Source organism: Eubalaena glacialis, chromosome 20, assembly GCF_028564815.1.
Source record: "Eubalaena glacialis isolate mEubGla1 chromosome 20, mEubGla1.1.hap2.+ XY, whole genome shotgun sequence".
In the NCBI taxonomy this organism is placed as follows: domain Eukaryota; kingdom Metazoa; phylum Chordata; class Mammalia; order Artiodactyla; family Balaenidae; genus Eubalaena; species Eubalaena glacialis.
This window is the reverse complement of record NC_083735.1, coordinates 14415055-14439433: the sequence shown is the minus strand read 5'-3', so window position 1 is coordinate 14439433 and position 24379 is coordinate 14415055. Positions and strand designations below refer to the sequence as shown.

General features: G+C 40.9%; 1 protein-coding gene and 1 non-coding gene across 3 annotated transcripts in view; both read left to right on the top strand.

Moving 5' to 3' along the window:
• LRP2BP (LRP2 binding protein) overlaps positions 1-21804 on the top strand; it is a 28344-nt gene extending 6540 nt beyond the window's left edge. For both annotated transcript variants that reach the window (XM_061177446.1, XM_061177447.1), the window contains exons 4-8: positions 9119-9261; positions 9343-9448; positions 10339-10562; positions 11950-12124; positions 21739-21804. In XM_061177446.1, coding sequence (XP_061033429.1) covers positions 9119-9261; positions 9343-9448; positions 10339-10562; positions 11950-12124; positions 21739-21804 — 714 coding nt within the window. The remainder of the gene's footprint in view (positions 1-9118; positions 9262-9342; positions 9449-10338; positions 10563-11949; positions 12125-21738) is intronic.
• On the top strand, positions 320-424 carry LOC133081503 (U6 spliceosomal RNA). Its single transcript, XR_009698841.1, has one exon. It is a non-coding gene; the product is annotated as a U6 spliceosomal RNA (small nuclear RNA).
• Positions 21805-24379: the final 2575 nt, after the last annotated feature.

The window sequence follows — 24379 nt, the reverse complement described above, 5'->3', positions numbered from 1 at the left end:
GACAAAAGCATTTCAGTGGGACCAAGGTCATAAGGGACCAAGATTGGAGTGGGTGGAGGAGACATATGGATGTAAAGAAGTGGAGATAAGCACTGAGCTTTGTTAATAAAGTAGAACAAATATATGTGCAATAACTGGGAGGGATCATGGGATCAAGGGAGAGTTTTCTCCCAGATCAAAGATATTACAGTATTATTTGTAAGTTGACACACAAGATCTGGTAGAGAGGAAGAAATTGATGATGAATCAGGTAACTGATAGATTTGGTGTTTCTTTCAATTCTTTCTGTTTTCTCAGTGAAATAAAAGTGAAGCCATGTGTTTGCTGTGGCAGGATGTATCCTAAAATTCTAACAATTCAGAGAAAATAAGCATAGCCCCTGTGCAAAGATGACACACAAATTCATGAACTGTTCCATATTTTTTATAAAAATATTTAAAAAGTTGAAGCCATGAGCTGAGACTGAGGAGAGGGAGCAAGGGGACAGCAGAAGTCTGAAGAGAAAGGAAAAGGTTTGAAGTAGTATCTTCTCTTCCAGATAAGTGGGAGAGATCGTTGATGAGACAAACTGATAGTATTGCTTTCGAGGGGAGAGCTCGCTCTGAAATTTGAGTCACAAATTGTAAGAAGGACCTGTCAGCATGGTTATGTTTTTCTCCAGCCATGTTCAGTGGTTTAAGTACAGCAGAGTAGCTGGAGAAATAAGATATCTGCCACATGAGTGAGTGTCATGGAGGGAAAGAGGGACAAAGGAATGAGTACGGTGACAGATACAGAATAAGCTGATGTGGGAAGACCATGAAGGTGTAGAAAGACCAGGAAAATTGGTAGATTCAACGGGTTGGCATATGGCAACTCCAAAATAGAATGGCTTGAATGTAGTTACATATGGAGGCCAGAGGAGCAAAAAAGAAGATGGCCTCTGTAGGTCTGTTCAGTTAACCCAAGGTAAAGAAAGGGGCAAAGAGCAAATTCTTTTAATGTTTATCATTTTATTAATTTACCAAGTTCTTGACACTAATTTGGTCCAGAGTCTGGTTGAACCAAATATGCTTTGTGTGGTAGGTTTGAAATGTCTTGAAATTTACATGTTATAAACCCCAAAATATTGATACAAAACCACATTATGTTTGCTTTAGTCATATATCTTTTGCAAGAAATTGAGAGAAAAAAATACATACACAGGTATGTATATATGTGCCTGGGTATCCTTTTTTTTTTGTTTTGTTTTGTTTTGTTTTGTTTTTTGTTGTTGTTTTGTTTTGTTTTGTTTTTTGGTATCCTTTTATATTTGTACATATTTACCATTTCTGGGGCTTTTCATTCCTCCCTATCAACCTGTGTTGCCATCTGGCACCATATTCCTTTTCCGTTCAACCTGAAGAACTTCCTTTAAAGAGCATTTCTTGTAAGTGTGCAGGTGATGAGTTATCTCCAATTTTAATTACCTGAAAATGTCTTCAGTCTGCCTTCATTTTTGATGAATTGTTTTGCTGGTTGAGTTTTTTCTTTCCTCACTTTAAAAATGCCATTGTAAAATCTTCTAGCTTCTCATGAGAAGTCAGTCTCTGATTGTATTAGGTTCCCTGTAAATAATGTGTCCTTTTTCTCTGGCTGCTTGCAGGATTTCTGTGGATTTCAGCAGTTTGACTATGATGCTGCTTAGGAGAGGGTTTTTGTTTATCCTGTCTGGGGTTCACTGAACTTCAAGGATCCTTTTCAGTTGCAGTTTTCAAGAGTCATTCCTCTTCCAGTTTGTGTTTGCTTTGGTAAACTTCCCAGTGCCTTTAATAACTTTTTTTAAAATTAATTAATTAATTTATTTATTTTTGGCTGCGTTGGGTCTTCGTTGCTGCACGCGGGCTTTCTCTAGTTGCGGAGAGCGGGGGCTACTCTTCGTTGCAGTGCGCGTGCTTCTCATTGTGGTGGCTTCTCTTGTTGCAGAGCACCGGCTCTAGGCGCGTGGGCTCAGTAGTTGTGGCTTGCGGGCTCTAGAGCGCAGGCTCAGTAGTTGTGGTGCACAAGCTTAGTTGCTCCGCGGCACGTGGGATCTTCCCAGACCAGGGCTCGAACCCGTGTCCCCTGCCTTGGCAGGCAGATTCTTAACCACTGTGCCACCAGAGAAGTCCCTCCCAGTGCCTTTAGAAAGTTGTTCTTTATGTTTGGTCCTGATTTAATCACTGCTATCTGTGGGAGGATTTACACGAACACTTCACTCTACTACCATTATACTGTAAGTTCTCTCTTACTAACCAGTTGGGGAAAAAAATGGTAGACACCTACCTCACGCACTCACAAAAGTAAATCCATATGATCTGGGACTCAGTAAAACACCTTAATTTTCTCATCTATTACTGTGTTGTTTAGCCAGCAATAACACTTTGAGAGACTAGTGAGGAGTAAAAGTTAGAATGCAGTGTATAAAAATGTACTTGACTGTCAAATATTATTTTCTTCTTTGGAGTGATTTTTGAAGGTTTTGAAACTGTGGGTTAAATCAACTTCACCTGCCTTCACTAATCAACGTCGTTTTAAGACTCATGTGTCCTCCAAGCTGCACTTGTATAAACAATAAGATGTTTGCCTGAGTTGTTTTCTGGGAACTTGGAGCCAGTGGCATCTAATTTGAGCTGAGCTGGTTAAGACTAGATAGGATCATCGACTCTCCAACTGGGCATCCACAGGCGTCCATTGCTTCATGACGTTTTGAACGTGCAGAGGCCTGCGTCTTAGTTACACCTGCGCAGAGAGATGATTACCCGCCAATTCCCACATCTTTTCCCAATCACCTTTCCCCACGCCCCGCACGCTCCCCATGCCTCGGACCGCCCTGCTGTTTTATTCCTTATCCCATAAATACCCCGAGCTGCCTGCCTGCTGGGAGGCTGGTTTGAGGTTTGTTTTCTCGTCTTCTGGTTTGGCTGCCTTGCAAATAAGCCCTCTTTTTGCTGCAAACCTTGGTGTCTCTGCATTTGGCTTGCTGTGCGTCTGGCAGGACAGATCTGGTTCGGTAACCCATGTGGTGAGCCAGCCAAGAGGTGAGTCCGGGTGAACCTCTGGCCCATGGCTCGTTGGCCCCTTGCAGGCACTGAGGACCTGTGGACCAGCCCGAGCAGCTCCCTGGCGCGTCCGTTCCCAGACTGACCCTGGGTTTTCAGAGAGGCGCTGCTGACCTTCCGCGCTCAGTTTCGTCTTGTAGCAAAGAGAGGAAATGGAGCGGGACCCTATGCTGCTTCCCCTCCATGTCCTCTGCCTGCCTTTTGTCTGTAGAAAAACTTTAGTCAAAGAATAAATTCAGAGAAGTGAGAAAGTGCAGAAGGAAAGGAAAACAAGACCAAGTAGTAATAGTTTAGTCACTGAATGAAGTCAGGGACCATTAGTCCCTCCTCAAGGGCTGTAGATAATATTCTGAGCCATGTCCTGTGAGCTGTCTTGTAGATACTGAAACCCCACCAGGTGAAAGAAATTAACTATATGATGACCAGACTGTAGCCATGACCTAAGCCACCACAGTTCTGAGGACTGGCCTCAAAGAAATGGGAGCAAACCAACCCTGGAACTGAAGACTAACTGTACTTAAAACAATCAAGATGACGCTGACTACCACATGACCAATTTCAAGGTGACTGTCGGAGCTGACTGGGCTGTTTCTGCATGTAGCCCCCTCCTCCGCCTAAACACCCCTGAAACTCCCCTTTAAAAGTGCTTGCCCACTGATTTGTCAGTGGGGAGTCAGTCTCTGAACATAAGTCCGCCGTTCTCCCCGTTGCTGGCCTCAGAAATAAAGCAAACTTTCCACTAGCCTTGCCTCTCGAATATTGGCTTTTGAGTGGCAAGCAGCTGGACCCGCCTTTCAGTAACATTTTTGGGGTTTTGGGCTTTTGGATTTGGAAGATGTTTTTAGGGTAACCTCGTTAAAGAAATGCACCTGTGCCTAGATTGTCTTTGGAACCCTGAAGGATCATGGGTCAGAGGCCCACCTGATGGGATTTTGGCAGACAATATAAAAGGTTATAGCTGCTGAGGTACTCTGTACCTGAGTTAAAGGCCCAGGGCTCTGGTTTTTGGTTTTGTTTTGGTCTTGTTTGTCCATGTCTGTCTATGTCTGATTGTCTTGTTAGGAATTGGCTACCGGGGGTTGAGCTTCTTGGCAACTGTAGCAAGGACCCTTAGATTTTGTTGCAGTACCCACCTGGGAACAAAGCCCCTTCAAAATGGGCAATGTTAATTCAGTTCCCTCTTGCAGCCCTCTAGGCTACGTTCTCCAAAATTGGGAGACTTTCAGTTATGAATCCATGAAAAATAAAGGATGGCTATTTCTTGTAACACTAAATGACCATAATATCCTCTAGACTCTGGAGCACAATGGCCTGAAAATGGATCCTTAAATTACAATAAAACTTTGCAAGTAGATTTATTTTGTAAACAGGAATAAAAATGGGATGAAATACCTTATGTACAGTCTTTTATATTCTTGTATCAGAATAAACCTGTGTAGAGTAGATGTAAGGTAATGGTCCAACAGGAAGGAAAGGCAAAGAAACCTGTTTTGCTTGATTCTAATGAAAAGGAGGATGACTTGCTGTGAATTCAGTGGACCGCTCTGATGCTCCTCCACCCTTACAGGATGGCGCTGTCGCTCCTTCACTGTCAGCATCTGAACCTCAGGCTCTCGGGCGCCTGTGCCCTCCCCCCACCCCAGTCTCTGAGGGTTGAGAAACAGGAATGGCCTCCCCTCTCATTACCTGCCAGGGTGTGCAGCTTGGCCAGGGAGCTACCCAAATGCGGGGAGGACAATATCCCTTAAGGCAAGTCCCCACTGGGGCTGTGAATGCTGAGACTGGGCAGGTGATGGGATGGATCTGGGTCCACTTCCCTGTCCACTCTGGATTTATTTAATTGGAAGAACAATATGCCAACTTATAGAGATGACTTGAGAATGGAAAACCTTCATTGATTTTTTTTTTTTTTTTTGTAACCCACAACCTAACCTGGGCAGATGTTCAAAATTTATTAAATACCCTCCTCACTTCAGAAGAGCATAAGATGGTGCTGGATAAAGCTCGAGAGGAGGCAGATCTGCTTCATGCAGAAACCCCTGGCAACCCGGTGAGGGCTGCTGCACGCGGGGCTACACCAAAAGCAGATCCTGATGGGGATGTGAATGCTGGAGACAGGTCCGAACTTTATTGAGATTGCATTCTTGCAGGATTGCGAAGACGGATGCCAAAACAAGCCTAAATAAAGTATAGGAGGTAAAACAGAAACCAAATGAGGATCCTTCAGAATTTCCAGAAAGGGTCTTTAAAGCCTATAGGCAACATACAAAGAGAACTTATAAAAGTCAGAGTGACCATTTTTTGGTCAGAGCGCACCCAGTATAGAGAAGAAACTACAAAAGATGGAAGGGCCTTTAGGAGTGCCTGTGTCTTGACTTGTTGAAACTGCCTTTAAAGTTTCTAATAGCAGAGACCAGGTTCAGGAGAAAAGGGAACAATGGAGAATGAAAGAGGCTGCTCTGCGGGCGGCTACCTTAACACCGGGAAGAGCTGGATGGAATCAAGGACTCCCACAAGGGACTCGGCAAAAGCTTCCACTCAAACGGGCACCCAATAGCGGGACCCCGCCAGTGTGCATATTGCAACCAGGAGGGACACTGGAAAAAGAGGGTCCCATCCTAAGTAAGACTCTTGAAGGTAAACAGCTGGCACATCAGATGCCCAAGAAGAGAATGACACTGACCAAGAATGACAGGCCCTAGGGGTTCCTTTAAATCTTGTGAAGTCCATCATCTCCCAAGCGGAGCCCTGGATGACTATGACCGTGGGAAATTTAGGATTTTGATTGATATGGGGCCATTTACTCAATTTTAAATACCTGGCTTTCTAAGCTTCCTTCTAAAACTATGTTAGTAACTGGGGTGTCCAAAGAAACCTTGAAAATGCCTTTTTTCCAGCTGCTAAACTGTCAGATGGGGAAAACGCATCTGAAGCATAGCTTTGTATACATGCCTGAATGCCCCATTCCCATTCTGAGACGAGATTTACTAACTAAATACCAGGGTTACCTTTGCCCCTGAGTGAACAGACATTAAAGTACCACCAGAGCAGGCTTGCGCATTGCAGGCTCTATTACTCCAATCCCAAAAAGAACATCCTGCAACTGTTCCAGAAGAGACTTGCAAAGAGGAGTCCGAAGACCTGGGCAGACGGGAGGCTGGGAATAGCAAAGAGCTAGGCCTATACAGCTTAGGGCACCACCTGAAGTCAGCCTGTACACGATTTAAGATCAGAGTGTAAAAGAGACTCATCCAGTAGTCCCTAACCCATATACTCTGCTCACTAATCTGTCCAGACATTGTTGGTTTACTGTATTAGAGTTGAAAGATGCCTTTTCTTGCATATCCTTGTTTTAAATCCCAAGAGTTGTTTGCTTTCAAATGGGAAGATCTAGGTACTAAGAATTAAACAACAGTACTGCTTGACAGTAATTCCTCAGGGATTTAAAACTTTACCCACGATGTTTGGAGAAATCCTGGCAAAAGATTTGAGGGACCCTCAACTAAATGAGGGAGCCCTGCTCCAGGATGTGGTTGATACTGATTACCAGTAAAACGAAGGACACCTGAGACCAGAATATGGTTTTGATTTCAACCTTTTTGGTTGAACAGGTCTATCAGGTATCCAAGAAAAAGCACAGAGTTCTCAATCCCTCTGTGAAATATTTGGGTTTTGAACTCTCACAAGGACAGAGAGACTTGCCCTCTAATGGAAGGGAAGCTCTAGCTAGGGCTACAGCTCCCACCAAGAGATAATTGCAGGAATTTCTGGGAATGGCTGGGTTCTGCCGTATTTGGGTCCCCAACTTTGGACTCATAGCCAAACCCATTTAGGAAGCTCTTAAAGGAGAAAATGAACATCTAGACTGAAATCATGGAGGATAAACATCCTGAAGACCAGCTCCATCTTCGCTGGTTGGGACCTTATGAGGAATGCACCAAGAAAGGGAAAGCACGTTGCATGAGGAATACCGCAGTGGTTCCAACCCTGACGCTGACTTTCCCGAGTGGGCAAGCGAACCCCCAGAAAAAAGCCACGAGAAAGAAATTAAGGTGAGTGGGATTGCTGCAGTGGTGGCTTTGAAAAGTAAAATTTAGAAAGCAATTTAAATAATTTGCTAGTAACCAGATTGATTGTTTTCTTTTGTTCTGCCTTCTCTTTGTTTCTAACCTCCCAGGCTTGGAAGGACAATTCAGTGATTAGGATTTTTCAGTCTTTGGCAAAAGTAGGTAATTTCTCTAGCTTTTGGATATGTCATCTAAAAAAAACCTTCTGTATTTGATCATGTTGACCCCTTGGTTGTGCCTGTTGTTAATTTTTGACCATCCCTAACTTCACTGTGACTTCAGGTGTGAACATATCAAATTAGGCTAATCAACAAAATGTCCTGTCGCGTTTTTCCTTGAATAAGCCAAAATTTGGTCTCCTCATGTCCTCAGAATAAAAAACAAAAACCAAAAAACAAACAACAACAAAAATCCCTGGCATCTACCCTTGTCAAGGTTCTATTTGGTGAGGATATTGTAGAAACCACACTTAATTCTCCCAGCCTATGTTCCTTCGATACTATCTAAGCGTTTCAGTCAAAGGTGATAATGATCAACACGCTCCAATTCGTAAAAAAGTAAGACACCGATCCCTGGCTCGCCAGTGTCCTAGGTAAAATCCCTGAAAATAAGAGTCTAAATATTCGCATGTCTGGCGTTCTGTATGCCCTCACAGTGTACATATTTGCCCCACCCCATACCTATTTGTCTACAGTTTTTATTACCAATCTTGGGCCTATGAATGCCTTGACAGCTGGCGCATAAGTGGTATTTGTTTGGGATCAAAATGTTAACTTGAAACCAGGAACAAGAGAATATTCTCAAATGAGTGCTAAATAGTTTGATTCCTCAAGCCCCTGTTAGGCTTATGCCCCTTATCAGCAGGAATTAGCCAGAGCTGTCCTCACCCTTTTTCCTCAAGAGTTGAGGAATGATCAAAAAGCAAGGGGGGGGGACTGAAACCGTGGGTCAAATCCACTTCACCTGCCTTCACTAATCAAGGTGGTTTTTTAAGACTCATGTTCTCCAAGCAGCATGTAGCCTAAACAAGATGTTTGCCCGAGTTGTTTTCTAGGAACTTGGAGTCAGCTGTGTCTAGTTTGAGCTGAGCTGGTTAAGACTGGATAGACCCACCGACCCTTCAACTGGGCATGCGTGAGTGTCTGTTGCTGAGTGACTTTTTGAACGTGCAGAGGCCTGTAGCTTAGTTACACCTGTGCAGAGCAAAGATTCCTGCACCTTCTTCCAATCACCTTTCTCCATGCTCCCCACACCTCCAACTGCCTGCTGCTTTCTTCTTTATCCTATAAACACCCCGAGCTCCTTGCCTTTGGGGAGGCGGATTTGAGATCTGTTCTCCCATCTCCTACTTGGCTGCCTTGTAAACCCTCTTTGCTGCAAACCTCGTGGGCTCAGCATTTTGGCTTGCTGTGCGTTGGACAAGAGAAACCTAGTCTAGTAAACAGTTTGTGTCTGGGTTTTTGGAGGGAGGAAAGCCTTTTGTTGGTGGTTAGAACGTCTTCTGTGTTTTGTGACTATGCAGATGTCATATGAAGATGTGTAGTAGATGTAAATTTATCACTGAGCACAGCTAGGGAAAGTGTGCTTGAAGAGAGAAGACAGAGTTTGGGGCTCACACGTGTCCTGTAAGGATTAAAAATGTGGAAGTTACTGGCTATTCTTACACTTTAAGTTCTAAGAACTGTGCCGATTCAGAATAAGGGCTATGAGGAGAGAAGAAGGAAACCATATTGAGATGTAACGCAAATGTGGAAGCTACAAAATGAAGGGAATGCTTTATATCCCAGAGCTCCTGGGAACGCTGACCCAGGAGATGGACTTTTACTTATTTCTAGCCCTGCAGAGTCCAGGACAACCATACCTGTTAGGTATAGACTCATGACATTCTACTTCATGTCGGAGGGTGAACGCTTTACAGCATTATTGGGAGAAAACTTAATTTGGGTAAAACTAAACTAGGACTTTCTGTTTTGTTCTTTTCCTTTGTGGAAGGAAAAAGGAGTGGAATATATGAAGAAAATTATTGATTCTCCGTGTCCCAAAGCAAGACACTTACAATTTGCAGCAGCTTACAACCTTGGAAGAGCTTATTATGAAGGAAAAGGCGTTAAACAATCAGACGAGGAAGCTGAAAGGTAATCTGACCTGAGAACAAGATTTTTGTTTTAATCAAATGCTTTAAACAAAGAATAACTTGCCTTGCCCTTCTCTTCTAGACTGTGGCTTTTTGCTGCAGACAATGGAAATCCAAAAGCTAGTGTGAAGGCTCAAAGTATCCTAGGATTGTATTACTCAACAAAGGAACCCAGAGAGTTAGAGAAGGTAACAGTGATCTATTTGTTTAAATCCTAGCATCCTGTGTAGATTAATATTTGGTGAGGAGTAAGTATGTAGTCTTGAATATCTCTTATATTTCTTTCAACATAAAGAAAGCTTACATTTTAAGATCTCCAAGCTCATTTCACCCTTTCCTCAACTATGAATGCTGCCTTCCCTGCCTCTACCAAAGGAGACCATGGATGTGAGCACTTTGTATGCTATAAAAAGCACACATACAAAATATTCTACCATGAAAGGTAAAAGAGGAGGGAGAGTCAGTACAACCTCTTTAATCACCAATGATGGAAACCCTTTCCAAGAAATCTTATAGGGAGAAGGAAATGAGGCATTAGAGGCAAACTTGTAGGAGGCACATAACCCCCAAGATCCTTGTCAGATAACTGAGCAGCTACTTGGAAATAGGTTTGAACTAACTCAGATTCACTGGAGCTGAGTATTGAGCAAACGTGCTGGGACCACATGCAGGTTTTTATCCTTGGTTTTCTTTGATCCCGTTGGAGCTCCAAGAGGATCTGAGAGGTGGCCGCAATCTCACAACATCAGCTGCTCTCCTGTCCTTGCTGTGCCTCATTACAAAGCTTTTCAGACGCTTGGTTCGTATTTCCCACCTTCTTGGTCCTTCCTCTGGAAAATCTGAAAATCCTGAAACCTGAACAGCTGAGCTCGAGCCAGTGACCTCGCCTGCACTGTGGGCAGACAGCGGGCGGGCTCCCCTCAGCACCCTCCCTCAGACATGCGAAGTTGGTGCTAGCCTGACATACGTTCAAGGGGTTTAGAACGATGTCCTAGAGATGAATTAATAGTACTATCTTATAGAGAGAGTCCCTTTATAATCCACCTTGTGAATACTAGGGAATTGTGCTTTTTCCTAGGCATTTTATTGGCATTCAGAAGCTTGTGGCAATGGAAACCTGGAATCCCAGGGTGCACTTGGGCTCATGTACTTTTATGGACAAGGCATCCGCCAGGATACTGAGGCTGCCCTGCATTGCTTGAGGGAAGCAGCAGAGCGTGGAAATGTCTACGCTCAAGGGAATCTCGTGGAGTATTACTATAAGATGAAATTTTTTACAAAGTGTGTTGCATTTTCCAAAAGGTGAGTAAGCTGGATAAAAGTATTTACAAAAACTCTTACTAGATGTTCTATGCCAGGTCTGTTTAATAGAACTCGCTGCAGAATTGGAAATGATGGCTATTGGTACTTGCAGTGTGGCCAGTGCAACTGAGGACTGAACTTGTAATTTTCACTGGATTTTAATTTTAATAGCCACACGTAGCTCATGGCTACCATATTGGATAGTACATCTATTAGTCTGCAGAACTTCAGTGCTATTTGCTCTGTATACCAGCTAAGTAATCTTACACAAGTTTAACTTTTGGGGCATCAATTGTTCTTTTGTAATCCTGCAGAAGTATTTTCTTCTTGATTAAAAAAAAATAGTGAATATAAAGTGTTTAACACAGCTTGGCGCATGAGAAATATTAAACTTTTTTTCCTACACCCTTAGCCATAGGTTCTATAACTGCACAACTGCAATATAGCTTGATGAGGACTGTACAATGAGAATGGTTAAAAGACTCCAACACTAACATAAAGTATATGGAAATTTCTTTTCTCTGAGGCCGTGTACTTTCCTGCATTTACCCACAATGTACAAATGCAACAGACCTGGGTGTCCTCTAGAATGGCTATAAGGCCATGCTGCCATTTCCTTCCCAATAATGCCCTTCTCACGGAGCCCACAGGCTCCCCTCTCCCCGAGCCCAGTGTGAGGCAGACATCCACACTGGAGGATGAAGGAATTGCTTTTACCCTCTCCTCCCCAACATCGTGGCCTCCAGGCAGCAGGCCACTTAAAGGTGTGGTCTCTGATGTCTCAAATCCCCAAGTGCCCATATAGTTAAAACTAAGACTTCAAACAGTTCTTTAAACATTGTTGGAGCTTTCCATTATTGTCCATGTTCCTATTTCCCACAGTATTACGGCTGACGTGGAGTTGACGTGTTTTCGTGTAGTTCTCCATCTCTGTATCTGGGTTATAGAGAAGGACTTTTTATTGCCCATTATCATAGATGTGCAAGTTTCTTAATGTGTTTTCTGGTCCTGTGTGACTAAAGTCCAAATTCAATGTTGATGTTTAAATACCCAAAGAGATAGAAAAATGCTTTTTTCCCATTGTTTAAATCTGCAAAGTGATAAGAGTTCTTATAATATTTTAAACTTAATGTTTTTTAGTGGTTATTAAGCCTGACCAGTATAATCCTAGGAAGCCATATAGTAACCACTGTAGTTAGTTCCTCTTCTTCTGGTGTTAGTTGACTGTTCTATTTACCCTTCACCACAGAGCAAACAATTTTGTTCTCAAACTGGTAGAAATAATAGAGAAACCACTTGGGGCACATGGACAATTTCTGGGCATGTTTATAAAAATGTAAACTGTAACTGATACTGTTTTTAATTTCACAACTGGATGTTGTAACAGGATTGCTGACTACGATGAGATTCATGACATCCCCATGATAGCCCAGGTCACGGACTGTCTCCCAGAATTCATCAGCAGAGGCATGGCCATGGCCTCTTTCTACCACGCACGGTGTCTGCAGCTTGGCTTGGGTATCACAAAGGATGAAGCAACAGCTAAACACTATTATTCTAAAGTAAGCCTGACAACAAATATAAACTGACTCAATAGAAATTTCTGGGTTTTTAGTTGAGACTTGGACATCTTTTTAAATCAGTGTGTTTTTTTCCTACTTATTGTGCAGATAACCTCTGTTCTACCAAGAGGTTGTCAGACATGCAGCTTGTTTGCAAACAATTCTGTCATTCTTTTTAATAATTAAGCACAGATGGTAAAATTTCTATTTTTGATGCAAATTATTCTATTTCACTGTCTGCCGCCTAAGGCCCAGCACCAAGACCTTAAACCCAGAATGTGCATGCCTTCTTTCACCCAGAAAAAGTGTGTATCTCTCTTTCATTCTAGTACATTAGAGTACATTTCATTAAGGTTTCTTGCTGCATGACATCTGCCACACTTAGGTGGATATTCGCGAGTTTGAGATAACCAGTTAAAATAAGCCTTTTCATGTTTTAATCCATGTGATCAGTTTATTTAGATACCGAATGGATTTCACATCTAAAATCAACTGTTAAAAAGTGCAGAGGGAGTGTGAAAGGGAATCATGAATAGTAACTGCAAGTTTTTTTAAAAGAGAACACAAAAAATTGCACACCTTAGGTCCATGACATCCATAAGTCCAAATGAGAATTAGATCATAAAATTTCACGCATTGCCAAATTGTTCAAGCTGGAGCAGGGAACAAGGCAAGGAACAATTTTCTAAGTCCCTTGCCTAAATCTGATCACATTACAGCAGTGGTTCTCAAAATTATTTGCATATTAAAATCACATGGGGAATCTCTTAAGAACTCCTAAAGCCCAGGCCTTATTTCAGAAAAATTAAATCACCATCTCCCAGAATGGGACACAAGCAGATTTGTTTAAGCTCCCCAGGGGGTTCCAATGTGTAGGCAAGTTTGGAACCTAAATTATTTTACTGGAAATTTAAAATTTCCAGAGTATTAAACCCATACCAACACAAATATAGGAACACAGTACAAAAATACAACTGACCTGGGGCTTCCCTGGTGGTGCAGTGGTTAAGAATCCACCTGCCAATGCAGGGGACACGGGTTCGAGCCCTGGTCCGGGAAGATCCCCCATGCCGCGGAGCAACTGAGCCTGCGCTCTAGAGCCTGCACTCTAGAGCCCGTGAGCCACAACTACTGAAGCCCGCGGGCCTAGAGCTCGAGCTCTGCAACAAGAGAAGCCACCGCAATAAGAAGCCCCTATACCGGAAAGAAGAGCAGCCCCAGCTCGACGCAACTAGAGAAAGCCCATCCACAGCAACGAAGACCCAGCACAGCCAAAAAAAAAAAAAAAAAATACAGCTTGACCTTTGAGATATTTACCATTACACCATTAGTATGAATAACAGCTGTCTTTGTTTAATCTAAATGTTCTGTATATTATACCAATTTCCAAACCAAGTCAATTTCAGATTCTATGCTATCCTTGGTACCCTTTCCAAGTAAACATAAGCAGAGAGCTCTGGGTGAAAAATATCCTGAAATGTGGTATATGTTCATCCTAAATAAAAGAGCATAATAAACAGATTACAATTTTAAAACTATTTTCCTTATGGTGTGAGATAAATACAGCCCCATTACTCAATTTTGGCCATTGGATTTTATGGGAGATAACTTCCTCTAAGTTTTCTCCATTTTAAAAGTAAGCCAGTGAAGGATCTGGAATCATGTCAGATGAGGCACAATAACAAACTCTGAGTATTTTACTCAGAGAAAAGACTTGAGGGGCTTCTGATAGTAGTCTTCATCAGACTGAAAGGCTGTCCTACAAAAGAGGCACTGTAGGGGAGGGAGAATGACTGCCCACGGCAGTATGTTACGGGAAAGATAAGGCCGCAGATGAAGAGACCCTGGGCTGAAAGTCAGGAGCCCCAGGCCTGGTCTCAGCTCTGCCACCCTCAGGCTGGGTGACTACCCACTCCTCTGCCTCTCAGTTTCCAGGAAACTAGCAATGTATGTCCTCCTAGGAAAAGTCAACAATTCTAAAGGGTTGGGGGTGGGGGATTTTAGCTTAATACAAAGAATCTTCTAAAACAACTGTTTATAGGTAAAACCTTAGTTTCTATTTCCTAAAGGTGGTGACTTTTTTTTAATTCAAATTTATTTATTTATTTTTGGCAGCATTGGGTCTTTGTTGCTGCGCGTGGGCTTTCCCTAGTTGTGGCGAGCGGGGGCTACTCTTCGTTGCGGTGCACAGGCTTCTCATTGTGGTAGCTTCTCTCGTGGAGCACAGGCTCTAGGCGCACAGGCTTCATTAGTTGTGGCTCGTGGGCTCTAAAGTGCAGGCTCAGTAATTGTGGCACACGGGCTTTGTTGCTCTGTGGCATGTGGGATCTTCCCAGACCAGGGCTTGAACCCGTGTCCCCTGCATTGGCAGGCAGATTCTTAACCACTGTACCACCAGGAAAGCCCAAGGTGGTGACATAAAAAAATTTTTTTTATATTGGAGTATAGCTGATTTACAATGTTGTTGGTTTCAGGTGGACAGCAAAGTGATTTAGTTATACATATATCTTTTGTTTTTTTAAAATATTTATTTATTTTTGGCTGCGTTGGGTCTTTGTTGCTGTGCGTGGACTTTCTCTAGTTGCAGCGGCGAGCGGGGGCTACTCTTTGTTGCGGCAACTAAAGTACCACGTCTTCTTTATCCATTCATCTGTCAATGGACATTTAGGCTGTTTCCATGTCTTGGCTATTGTGAATAGTGCTGCTGTGAACACTAGGGGGCATGTGTCTTTATGAATTATGGTTTTCTCTGGATATATGCCCAGGAGTGGGATTGCAGGATCACATGGCAGCTCTATTTTTAGCTTTTTGAGGAACCTCCATACTGTTTTCCATAGTGGCTGCACCAATTTACATTCCCCCCAACCGTGTAGGAGGGTTCCCTCTTCTCCACATGCTCTCCAGTATTTGTTACTTGTAGACTTTTTAATGATGGCCATTCTGACGGATGTTAGGCGATACCTCATTGTAATTTTGATTTGCATTTCTCTAATCAGCCATGTTGAGCATCTTTTCATGTGCTTTTTGGCCATCTGTCTGTCTTAGATCTTCTGCCCATTTTTTTTTTTAAAGGCAAATCCTCAAGTGACTTGTTTCTTTGTTTTTGTTTTTTTTTAATTTATTTATTTATGGCTGTGTTGGGTCTTTGTTTCTGTGCGAGGGCTTTCTCTAGTTGCGGCGAGCGGGGGCCACTCTTCATCGCGGTGCGCGGGCCTCTCACTATCACGGCCTCTCTTGTTGCGGAGCACAGGCTCCAGACGCGCAGGCTCAGTAATTGTGGCTCACAGGCCCAGTTGCTCCGCGGCATGTGGGATCTTCCCAGACCAGGGCTCGAACCCGTGTCCCCTGCATTGGCAGGCAGATTCTCAACCACTGCGCCACCAGGGAAGCCCACTGCCCATTTTTTGATTGGGTGGTTTTTTAATATATTGAGCTGCATGAGTGCAATTATTTTGTATTGGGTTAGCCAAAAAGTTCATTCGGGTTTTCCCATAACATCTTATGGAAAAGCCCAAATGAATTTTTTGGCCAACCCAATATATTTTGGAGATTACAAATGATGCAACCAACAAGGGATTAAATATTCTCTCTTTCTGTGGGTTGTCTTTTCATTTTGTTTATGGTTTCCTTTGCTGTGCGAAAGCTTTTAAGTTTAATTAGCATTCCATTTGTTTATTTTTGTTTGTATTTTCATTACTCTAGGAGGTGGAACCAAAAAGATATTGTGATTTATGTCAAAGAGTGTTCTGCCTATGTTTTCCTCTATGACTTTTATAGTATCCAGTCTTACATTTAGGTCTTTAATCCATTTTGAGTTTATTTTTGTGTATGATGTTAGAGAATGTTCTAATTTCACTTTTACACGTAGCTGTCCACTTTCCCCAGCACCACTTATTGAAGAGACTGTCTTTTCTCTATTGTATATTCTTGCCTTCTTTGTTGTTAATTAATTGACCACAGGTGCTTGGGTTTACTTCTGGGCTTTCTATCCTGTTCCACTGATCTGCAAGTCTGTCTTTGTGCCAGCACCATACTGCAGCTTTATACTATAGTCTGAAGTCAGGGAGCCTGATTCCTCCAGCTCCGTTTTTCTTTCTCAAGATTGCTTTGGCTATTTAGGGTCTTTTGGGTTTCCATAAAAATTTAAAAATTTTTTGTTCTAGTTCTGTGAAAAATGCCATTGGTAATTTGATAGGGATTGCATTGAATCTGTAGATTGGCTTGGGCAGTATAATCATTTTGACAATATTGATTCTTTCAATCCAAAAACATGGTGTATCTTTCCATCTGTTTGTGTCATCTTTGATTTCTTTCATCAGCGTCTTACAGTTTTCGGAGTATAGGTCTTTTGCCTACTTAGCTAGGTTATTTCTGGGTATTCTATTCTTTTTGATGCAGTGGTAAATGGGATTGTTTCCTTAATTTCTCTTTCTGATCTTTCATTGTTAGTGTGTAGGAATGCAAGCGATTTCTCTGTATTAATTTTGTATCCTGCAACTTTGCCAAATTCATTGATGAGCTCTAGTAGTTTTCTGGTAGCATCTTTAGGATTTTCTACGTATAGTATCATGTCATCTGCAAACAGTGACAGTTTTACTTCTTTTCCAATTTGGATTTCTTTTTCTTCTCTGATTGCTGTGGCTAGGACTTCCAAAATTATGTTGAATAAAAGTGGCAAGAGTGGACATCCTTGTCTTGTTCTTGATCTTAGAGGGAATGCTTTCAGCTTTTCACCACTGAGTATGATGTTAGCTGTGGGTTTGTCATATATGGCCTTCATTATGTTGAGGTAGGTTCCCTCTATGCCCACTTTCTGAACAGGTTTTATCATAAATGGGTGTTGAATTTTGTCAAAAGCTTTTTCTGCATCTATTAAAATGATCATATGGTTTTTATTCAATTTATTAACATGGTGTATCACACTGATTTGCGGATATTGAAAAAACCTTGCATCCCTGGGATAAATCCCAGTTGATCATGGTGTATGATCCTTTTAAAGTGTTGTTGGATTCTGTTTGCTAGTATTTTGTTGAGGATTTTTGCATCTATGTTCATTGGTGATATTGGCCTGTAATTTTCTTTTCTTTTCTTGTGGTATCTTTGTCTGGTATTGGTATCAGGGTGATGGTGGCCTCATAGAATGAGTTTGGGAGTATTCCTTCCTCTGAAATTTTTTGAAATAGTTTCAGAAGGATAGGTGTTAACTCTTCTCTAAATGTTTGATAGAATTCACCTGTGAAAACATCTGGTCCTGGATTTTTGTTTGTTGGGAGTTTTTTAATCAGTTTCAATTTCAGTACTTGTAATTGGTCTGTTTATATTTTTTATTTCTTCCTGGTTCAGTTTTGAGAGATTGTACCTTCCCAAGAATTTGTTCATTTCTTCTAGGTTGCCATTTTATTGGCATAAAGTTGCTTGTAGTAAGTAGTTTCTTATGATCCTATGTATTTCTGTGGTGCCAGTTGTAACTTCTCCTTTTTAATTTCTAATTTTATTGATTTGAGCCCTTTCCCTTTTTTTTCTTGATGAGTCTGGCTAAAGGCTTATCAGTGTTGTTTATCTTTTCAAAGAACCAGCTTTCAGTTTCATTGATCTTTTCTCTTGTTCATTTCTACTTCATTTAGTTTTGATCTGATCTTTATGATTTCTTTCCTTCTGCTAACTTTGGGTTTTGTTTGTTCTTTTTCTCTAGTTGCTTTAGGTGTAAGGTTAGGTTGTTTATTGGGGATTTTTCTTGTTTCCTGAGGTAAGACTGTATTGCTATAAACTTCCCTCTTAGACCTGCTTTTGCTGAGTCCCATAGGGTTGAATCATTGTGTTTTTTCATTTGTCTCTAGGTATTTTTTGATTTCCTCTTTGATTTCTTCAGTGATTCATTGGTTGTTTAGTAGCATCTTGTTTAGCCTCCACATGTTTGTGCTTTTTACAGTTTAATTCTTGTAGTTGATTTCTAATCTCATAGCACTGTGGTCAGAAAAGATGCTTGATTTCCATTTTCTTAAATTTACTGAGGCTCGCTTTATGGCTCAGCATGTGATCTATCCTGGATAATTTTCCATGTGCACTTGAAAAGAATGTGTATTCTGCTGCTTTCAGATGGATTGTTCTGTAAATATCAACTACGTTCATCTGGTCTAATGCATCATTTAAGGCCTGTGTTTCCTTACTGATTTTCTGTCTGGATTATCTGTCCATTGAGGTAAGTGGCGTGTTAAAGTCTCCCACTATTATTGTTACTGTCAATTTCTCCTTTTATGGCTGTTAGCATTTGCCTTACATATTGAAGTGCTCCTGTGTTGGGTGCATATATAATTTTTATGTCTTCTTGGATTGATCCCTTGATCATTATGTAGTGTCCTTCTTTGTCTCTTGTAACAGTCTTTATTTTAAAATCAATTTTGTCTGAGATGAGAATTGCTGCTCCAGCTTTCTTTTGCTTTCCATTTGCATGGAATATCTTTTTCCATCCCCTCACTTTCAGTCTGTATGTGTCCCTAGATCTGAAGTGGGTCTTTTGTAGAGAGCATATATATGGGTCTTGTTTTTGTATCCATTCAGCCAGTCTGTCTTTTGGTTGGAGCATTTAATCCATTTACATTTAAGGTAATGACCGATATGTATGTTCTTATTGCCATTTTGTTAATTGTTTTGGATTCGTTTCTGTAGGTCTTTTTTCTTCCCTTCCTCTTTTGTTCCCTTCTCTTGTGATTTGACGACTACTTTAGTGTTGTGTTTGGATTTCTTTTTCTTTTTTGCGTGTTTATCTATTGTACATTTTTGGTTTGCAGTTACCATGAGGTTTTGATATAGCAGGCTATATATATACAAGATTGTTTTAAGTTGCTGGTCTCTTAATTTCAAATGCATTTCCAATATCCTGCATTTGTACTCTCCTCATGATTGCTGGTTTCGATATATTTGTGTGTGGATAATTTCCTATGTTTACTGTATGTTTGCCTTTACTGGTGAGCTTTCCCATTTGTAATTTTCTTGTTTCTAGTTGTAGGCTTTTCTTTTCCACCTAGAGAAGTTCCTGGAGCATTTGTTGTAAAGCTGGTTTGGTGGTGCTAAATTCTCTTAGCTTTTGCTTGTCTGTAAAGCTTTTGATTTCTCCAAATCTCAACAAGAGCCTTGCTGGGTATTCTTGGTTGTAGGTTTTTCCCTTTCATCACTTTAAATATATTGTGCCACTCCCTTCTGGCCTGCAGTTTCTGCTAAAAAATCAGCTGATAACTGTATAGGGATTCCCTTGTATGTTATTTGTTGCTTTTCCCTTGTTGCTTTTAATATTTTGTTTTTACCTTTTGTCAATTTGATTAATGTGTCTCGGCATGTTCCTCCTTGGGTTTATCCTGTATGGGACTCTCTGCACTTCCTGGACTTGGGTGACCATTTCCTTTCCCATGTTAGGGAAGTTTTCAGTTATTATCTCTTCAAATATTTTTTCAGGCCCTTTCTCTCTCTCTTATCCTTCTGTGGCCCCTATGATGCAAATGTTGGTGTGTTTAATGTTGTCCCAGAGGTCTCTTGACTGTGCTGCTTTCTTTTCATTCTTTTTTCTTTATTCTGTTCCGTGGCAGTGATTTCCACCACTCTGTCTTCCAGCTCACTTATCTGTTCTTCTGCCTGTTATTCTGCTATTGCTTCTAGTGTATTTTTCATTTCAGTTATTGTATTGTCCAACTGTTTGTTCCTTAAATCTTCTTGCGCCTTGTTAAACATTTCTTGTAGCTTCTTGGTCTGTGCCTCCATTCTTTTTCTGAGACCTTGGATCATCTTTACTTCATTACTCTGAATTCTTTTTCAGGTAGCTTGCCTATCTCCAGTTTACTTAGTTGTTCTTCTGGGGGTTTATCTTGTTCCTTCCTCTGGAACATATTCCTCTGCCATCTCATTTTATCTAACTTTCTGTGTTTGCCGTCCCACAGGCTACAGGATTGTAGTTCCTCTTGCTTGTAGTGTCTGCCCCCCTGGTGAGTGAGGCTGATCTAACAGGCTTGTACAGGCTTCCTGGTGGGAGGGACTGATGCTTGCTCAGTGGTGGGTGGAGCTGGGTCTTGTCCGTTTGGTGGGCAGGGGTGTATTGAGGCAGCTGTGGGCTCAGGAAGACTTTAAGCAACGTGTCTGCTGATGGGTGGGGCTGTGCTCTTGCCCTGTTGGTAGTTTGGCCTAAGGTTTCCCAGCACTGGAGCCTTGGGCTGTTGGGTGGGGCCAGGTCTTGGCATGGCAATGGCAGCCTCCAGGACACCTCATGCTGATGAGTACTCCCCAGTACCTCTGCCACCAGTGTCCTTGTCCCCGCAGTGAGCCACAGCTGCTCTCCACCTCCCCCAGGAGACCCTCCAAGACCAGCAGGTAGGTCTGGCCTAGGCTTCTATTAAGTCACTCCTTTTTCCTCTGAGACCTTGTGTGCACCCTCCAAGAGTGGTGTTTCTGTTTCCCCCAGTCCTCTGGAGCTCCTGCGATCAAGTCCTGCTGGCCTTCAAGGCCAAATGCTCTGGGGGTTCCTCCTCCTGATGCCAGACCACTGGAGCCTGACATGGGGGCTCAGAACTCTCACTCCTATGGGAGAACCTCACAATATAATTATTTTCCAGTTTGTGGGTCACCTACCCAGCGGATATGGGATTTGATTGTGAATGCAACCCTCCTATGGTCTTGTTGTGGCTTCTTTGTTTTGGGAAGTAGAATATCTTTTTTTGTAGGTTCTAGTCCTTTTTTGTCAATGCTTGTTCAGCAGTTAGTTGTGATTTTGGTGTTTTTGTGAGAGGAGGTGAGCTCAGGTCCTTCTAGTCCGCCATCTTATCCTCCTCCCCTGTATATACTAATTTGTACATGATTATGGAGACTGCAGAGACCGTCTGTCATCTGCAAGCTGCAAGACTCAGAAGAGCTGGTGGTTTAGTTCCAGTCTGAGTCTGAAGGCCTGAGAACCAGGAGAACCAATGGTGTAAGTCCCAGTCTTTTTCCCTTTGTGCTTAGTCTAGTTTGACTTGCTCATAGGGTGCCACATGTAGAGGCGTTGAACCTAGTGTGAAATGGCTGTGCCGACACCTCAGCTTGGGGGGCCGTGTGCAGAAGCCAAGATGCTGACTTCTTGCCACTAGAAGCAACCAAGCAAATATCTGGTAACCAACTGTCATGGGTACTAAAAGGGACAATTTCTGCATGGAGTAAGGTCTGGATGAGGTAACTTCTGTCTTTCAAATTCCTGACATACTATGAAATTATGCACCTTATTGCTAATTTAGGCATAACAAAATCATATGTTTAAAAAATTATACATGCTGCTATTCACATAACAGGTTTGAGGCCAAATGTTAATGCTCTCTACTTTACTTATTTTGATAATTCATAACTTAGAATACTATCAGTGTGTAAATCCATTATTTTTGGCACTGAGAATTTTCTCTCCCAAAGGATAATAGCATGGTTATTTTTAGTTATGATCTATTAATACTTTGCATAGGTTAACTTGAATCTCCCTAATTAAGAAATCAGAATAGAAATGTATCGCTAACTACAAAATTCCCTTAAATCATTGTACTCTATTTCTTAAAAACAAAAGATCCAACAATTCAAAATATGGCTAAACTTTTTCTTTGATTTTTAAGGCTTGTCGTCTGAATCCTTCATTGGCAGATGAACTTCACACTTTACGTATTCATCAAAGAATTTAGACTACAATGTATTTCAACAAAGATCATCGATTCTAACGCCTTAGAATGTGTGTATTTATAAGTTTTATAATAGCTATGTTTGTTTTCTCTCTCCCACATTACATTATCCTGGGTATTTTACTGATGACAGGTTACCTTCATTCTTTTTTTTTTTTTTAACATCCTTATTGGAATATAATTGCTTTACAGTGGTGTGTTAGTTTCTGCTGTATAACAAAGTGAATCAGCTATACGTATACATATATCCCCATATCTCCTCCCTCTTGCGTCTCCCTCCCACCCTCCCTATCCCACCCCTCTTGAATCTGTAAAATGTTGCAACTTGAAACGTAGCTACAGGATTGAACTGCAGGAAGAGTCCTCAAAGATCTAGCTGTTAGGCTAGAGACTGACCAAAACCATGTCAAATATTGAAAACCATTCCATAAAGCCAGTATTTTTTTCCTTTCTTAAATAGTGTCCTGAAAGACTTAGTGTAATCTTAGCTTTAATAACTTCAGAAGTATAAATGCTACAAACTTATTAAAAAAAACTGAAGTTTAATTCTTTAAATTTCTTTAATCCTTAGTGTTGTGAATTTTGAATAACTGTTAATTTTATTTCAGTCATCAAAGACTTCTAAAATAGAAAATTCCAAATTGAAAATTAAAAATCTAAATTTCAAAATAAGTGGGTTTAAGAAATTGCTTACAATCTTGCCTTTCCATAAACATCTTAATGAGTAAAACTGCTATGTTCCTGGTAATCAATTGAAACAAGATGTTTCTCTGTGCTTCAAGTCCTTTTCTACATTTTAAAAACCCTCAATGTATTTCAAAACAAGATAAAATTTCAAATCACCTACCAATATAACTATAACTAAACTTAAATTAGCAAGAGGCTTTCCTTATCAATTACATCTACAGAGGCAAAATCCGACAGTAAAAATAGAATCCATATGCAAAAGATTCTAAAGAAATATACATCTGTGAAACAGATATTGAAAATAATGTTTAAGATACCTGAACAACACCTTCTTTGTAAATGTTATGGCTTTATTTTAAAAATCACAACCATCCTTTCCAAAGTGATTTACAAGATCTAGTCTTAGCACTGGGAAAATGCAATTAATATGTAGGTGCCTGTCACTAAAGAAGTATTATATGGCACAAAACTACTTGCTCTTGTTTTATGTTCTGGTTTGTCTATATTATTTGAACTTCACTTTGTTGAAATTTCTTCCCTGTATCTAAAGACAAACGTAGGCCTTATACTTCTTTAAATCTTAGAGTAGAAACTTAAATCATCCCTGAAAACCAGTCCTTTGCTTTTAAAATCTCTGCTGAAGACTCACTCTTCTTCCCCAGTAACAACATTTCCATGTCTCTAGCCCATTAAAAGATTTCATAAAACCTAACGTAAATCGTTCTACAATACAAGCCCACTTGCTTTTGCTCTTGTTTTCTTAATACCATCCACAGAACATTCCTTCAGTGGTTTGAAGATCCAAATTCCCAACGGTATTCTCTTCTCCACACTCAATCCAGTTCCTTAAGCCTTTAAGAATCTTAAAATAGAAATGTAATAAGGCAGTGTATGGGGACTGTAATAGCACTTTTCATAGCTTGCTCTACATCCCCAAAGTGAAGGCCACTTTAACTGCCATTAAAACACGGTTTGAGAAATCCTAAAGGTAGGAATTTGACATGTCATATTTGGTAATATGCTGTGCTTAAATGTCCTAAGTGAACCCAACACAGAATTTAAAATTTCAGTTTACTCTAGTTACCATAAAGCTGGCATAACTGGCACAGGTGAGCCCCTGCAAACTACCACTACTCCCGACCATGGTGCACACCTTGACCTGTGATTGGAGTCACCCTTTAAGTGAGGTGAAGCTTCAAGGTCATTAATTTTTTTCAAAAAAAAAAATCAAAACTTCTGTAAGAGTCCTTATAGTTGATAACTTATGAAAAAGTAAGACGACTTCTTAAGGATTGAGGAGTCGTAACAGCCATGGTTTAATTATGCAGAAGATGGTCACTTTTAGTAACCGCTATGAGTTCCTGGGGCTTGGTGACTTCACACTGCTTCTCTTCTCTGAAAGTCTTTTCTACTGAATGTCTTTTCTACATCCCTGTGAAGGATAATTCTTATCCATATAAATAGCCAACTTTGAGTTTTTTTGAAAGTATCAAATATCTTGGTTTGAAATAAGGATCAAAGAGCTGTAGCTAAAAGAATATCAAACATAAAATTTGCTTTACTAATTTTTAATCATTTGTCTTTCAGCACTTATGTTTCATATCAAGAACCTGGCATATCAGGAACTCAGCAGGTATGATCTAACAATGATATAATTAATACCACTTTAATATATATATACATAGTATGTTTCTTTCATGGATTTCAAACTGAATTCCTGCTTAATTGGTTTGCTTTCAATATTCCTGGGGGTTAGAAAGGGGAAAGTGTTTCATTATCACTGCATAATAAATGGTAAAACCCAGGAAAATTAAGTGACTTGTCCATGGTCCCACTACTAAAAACAAAGCAACATCTGTACCCTGGATTTCGCCTAATGCCCCTACTAGTG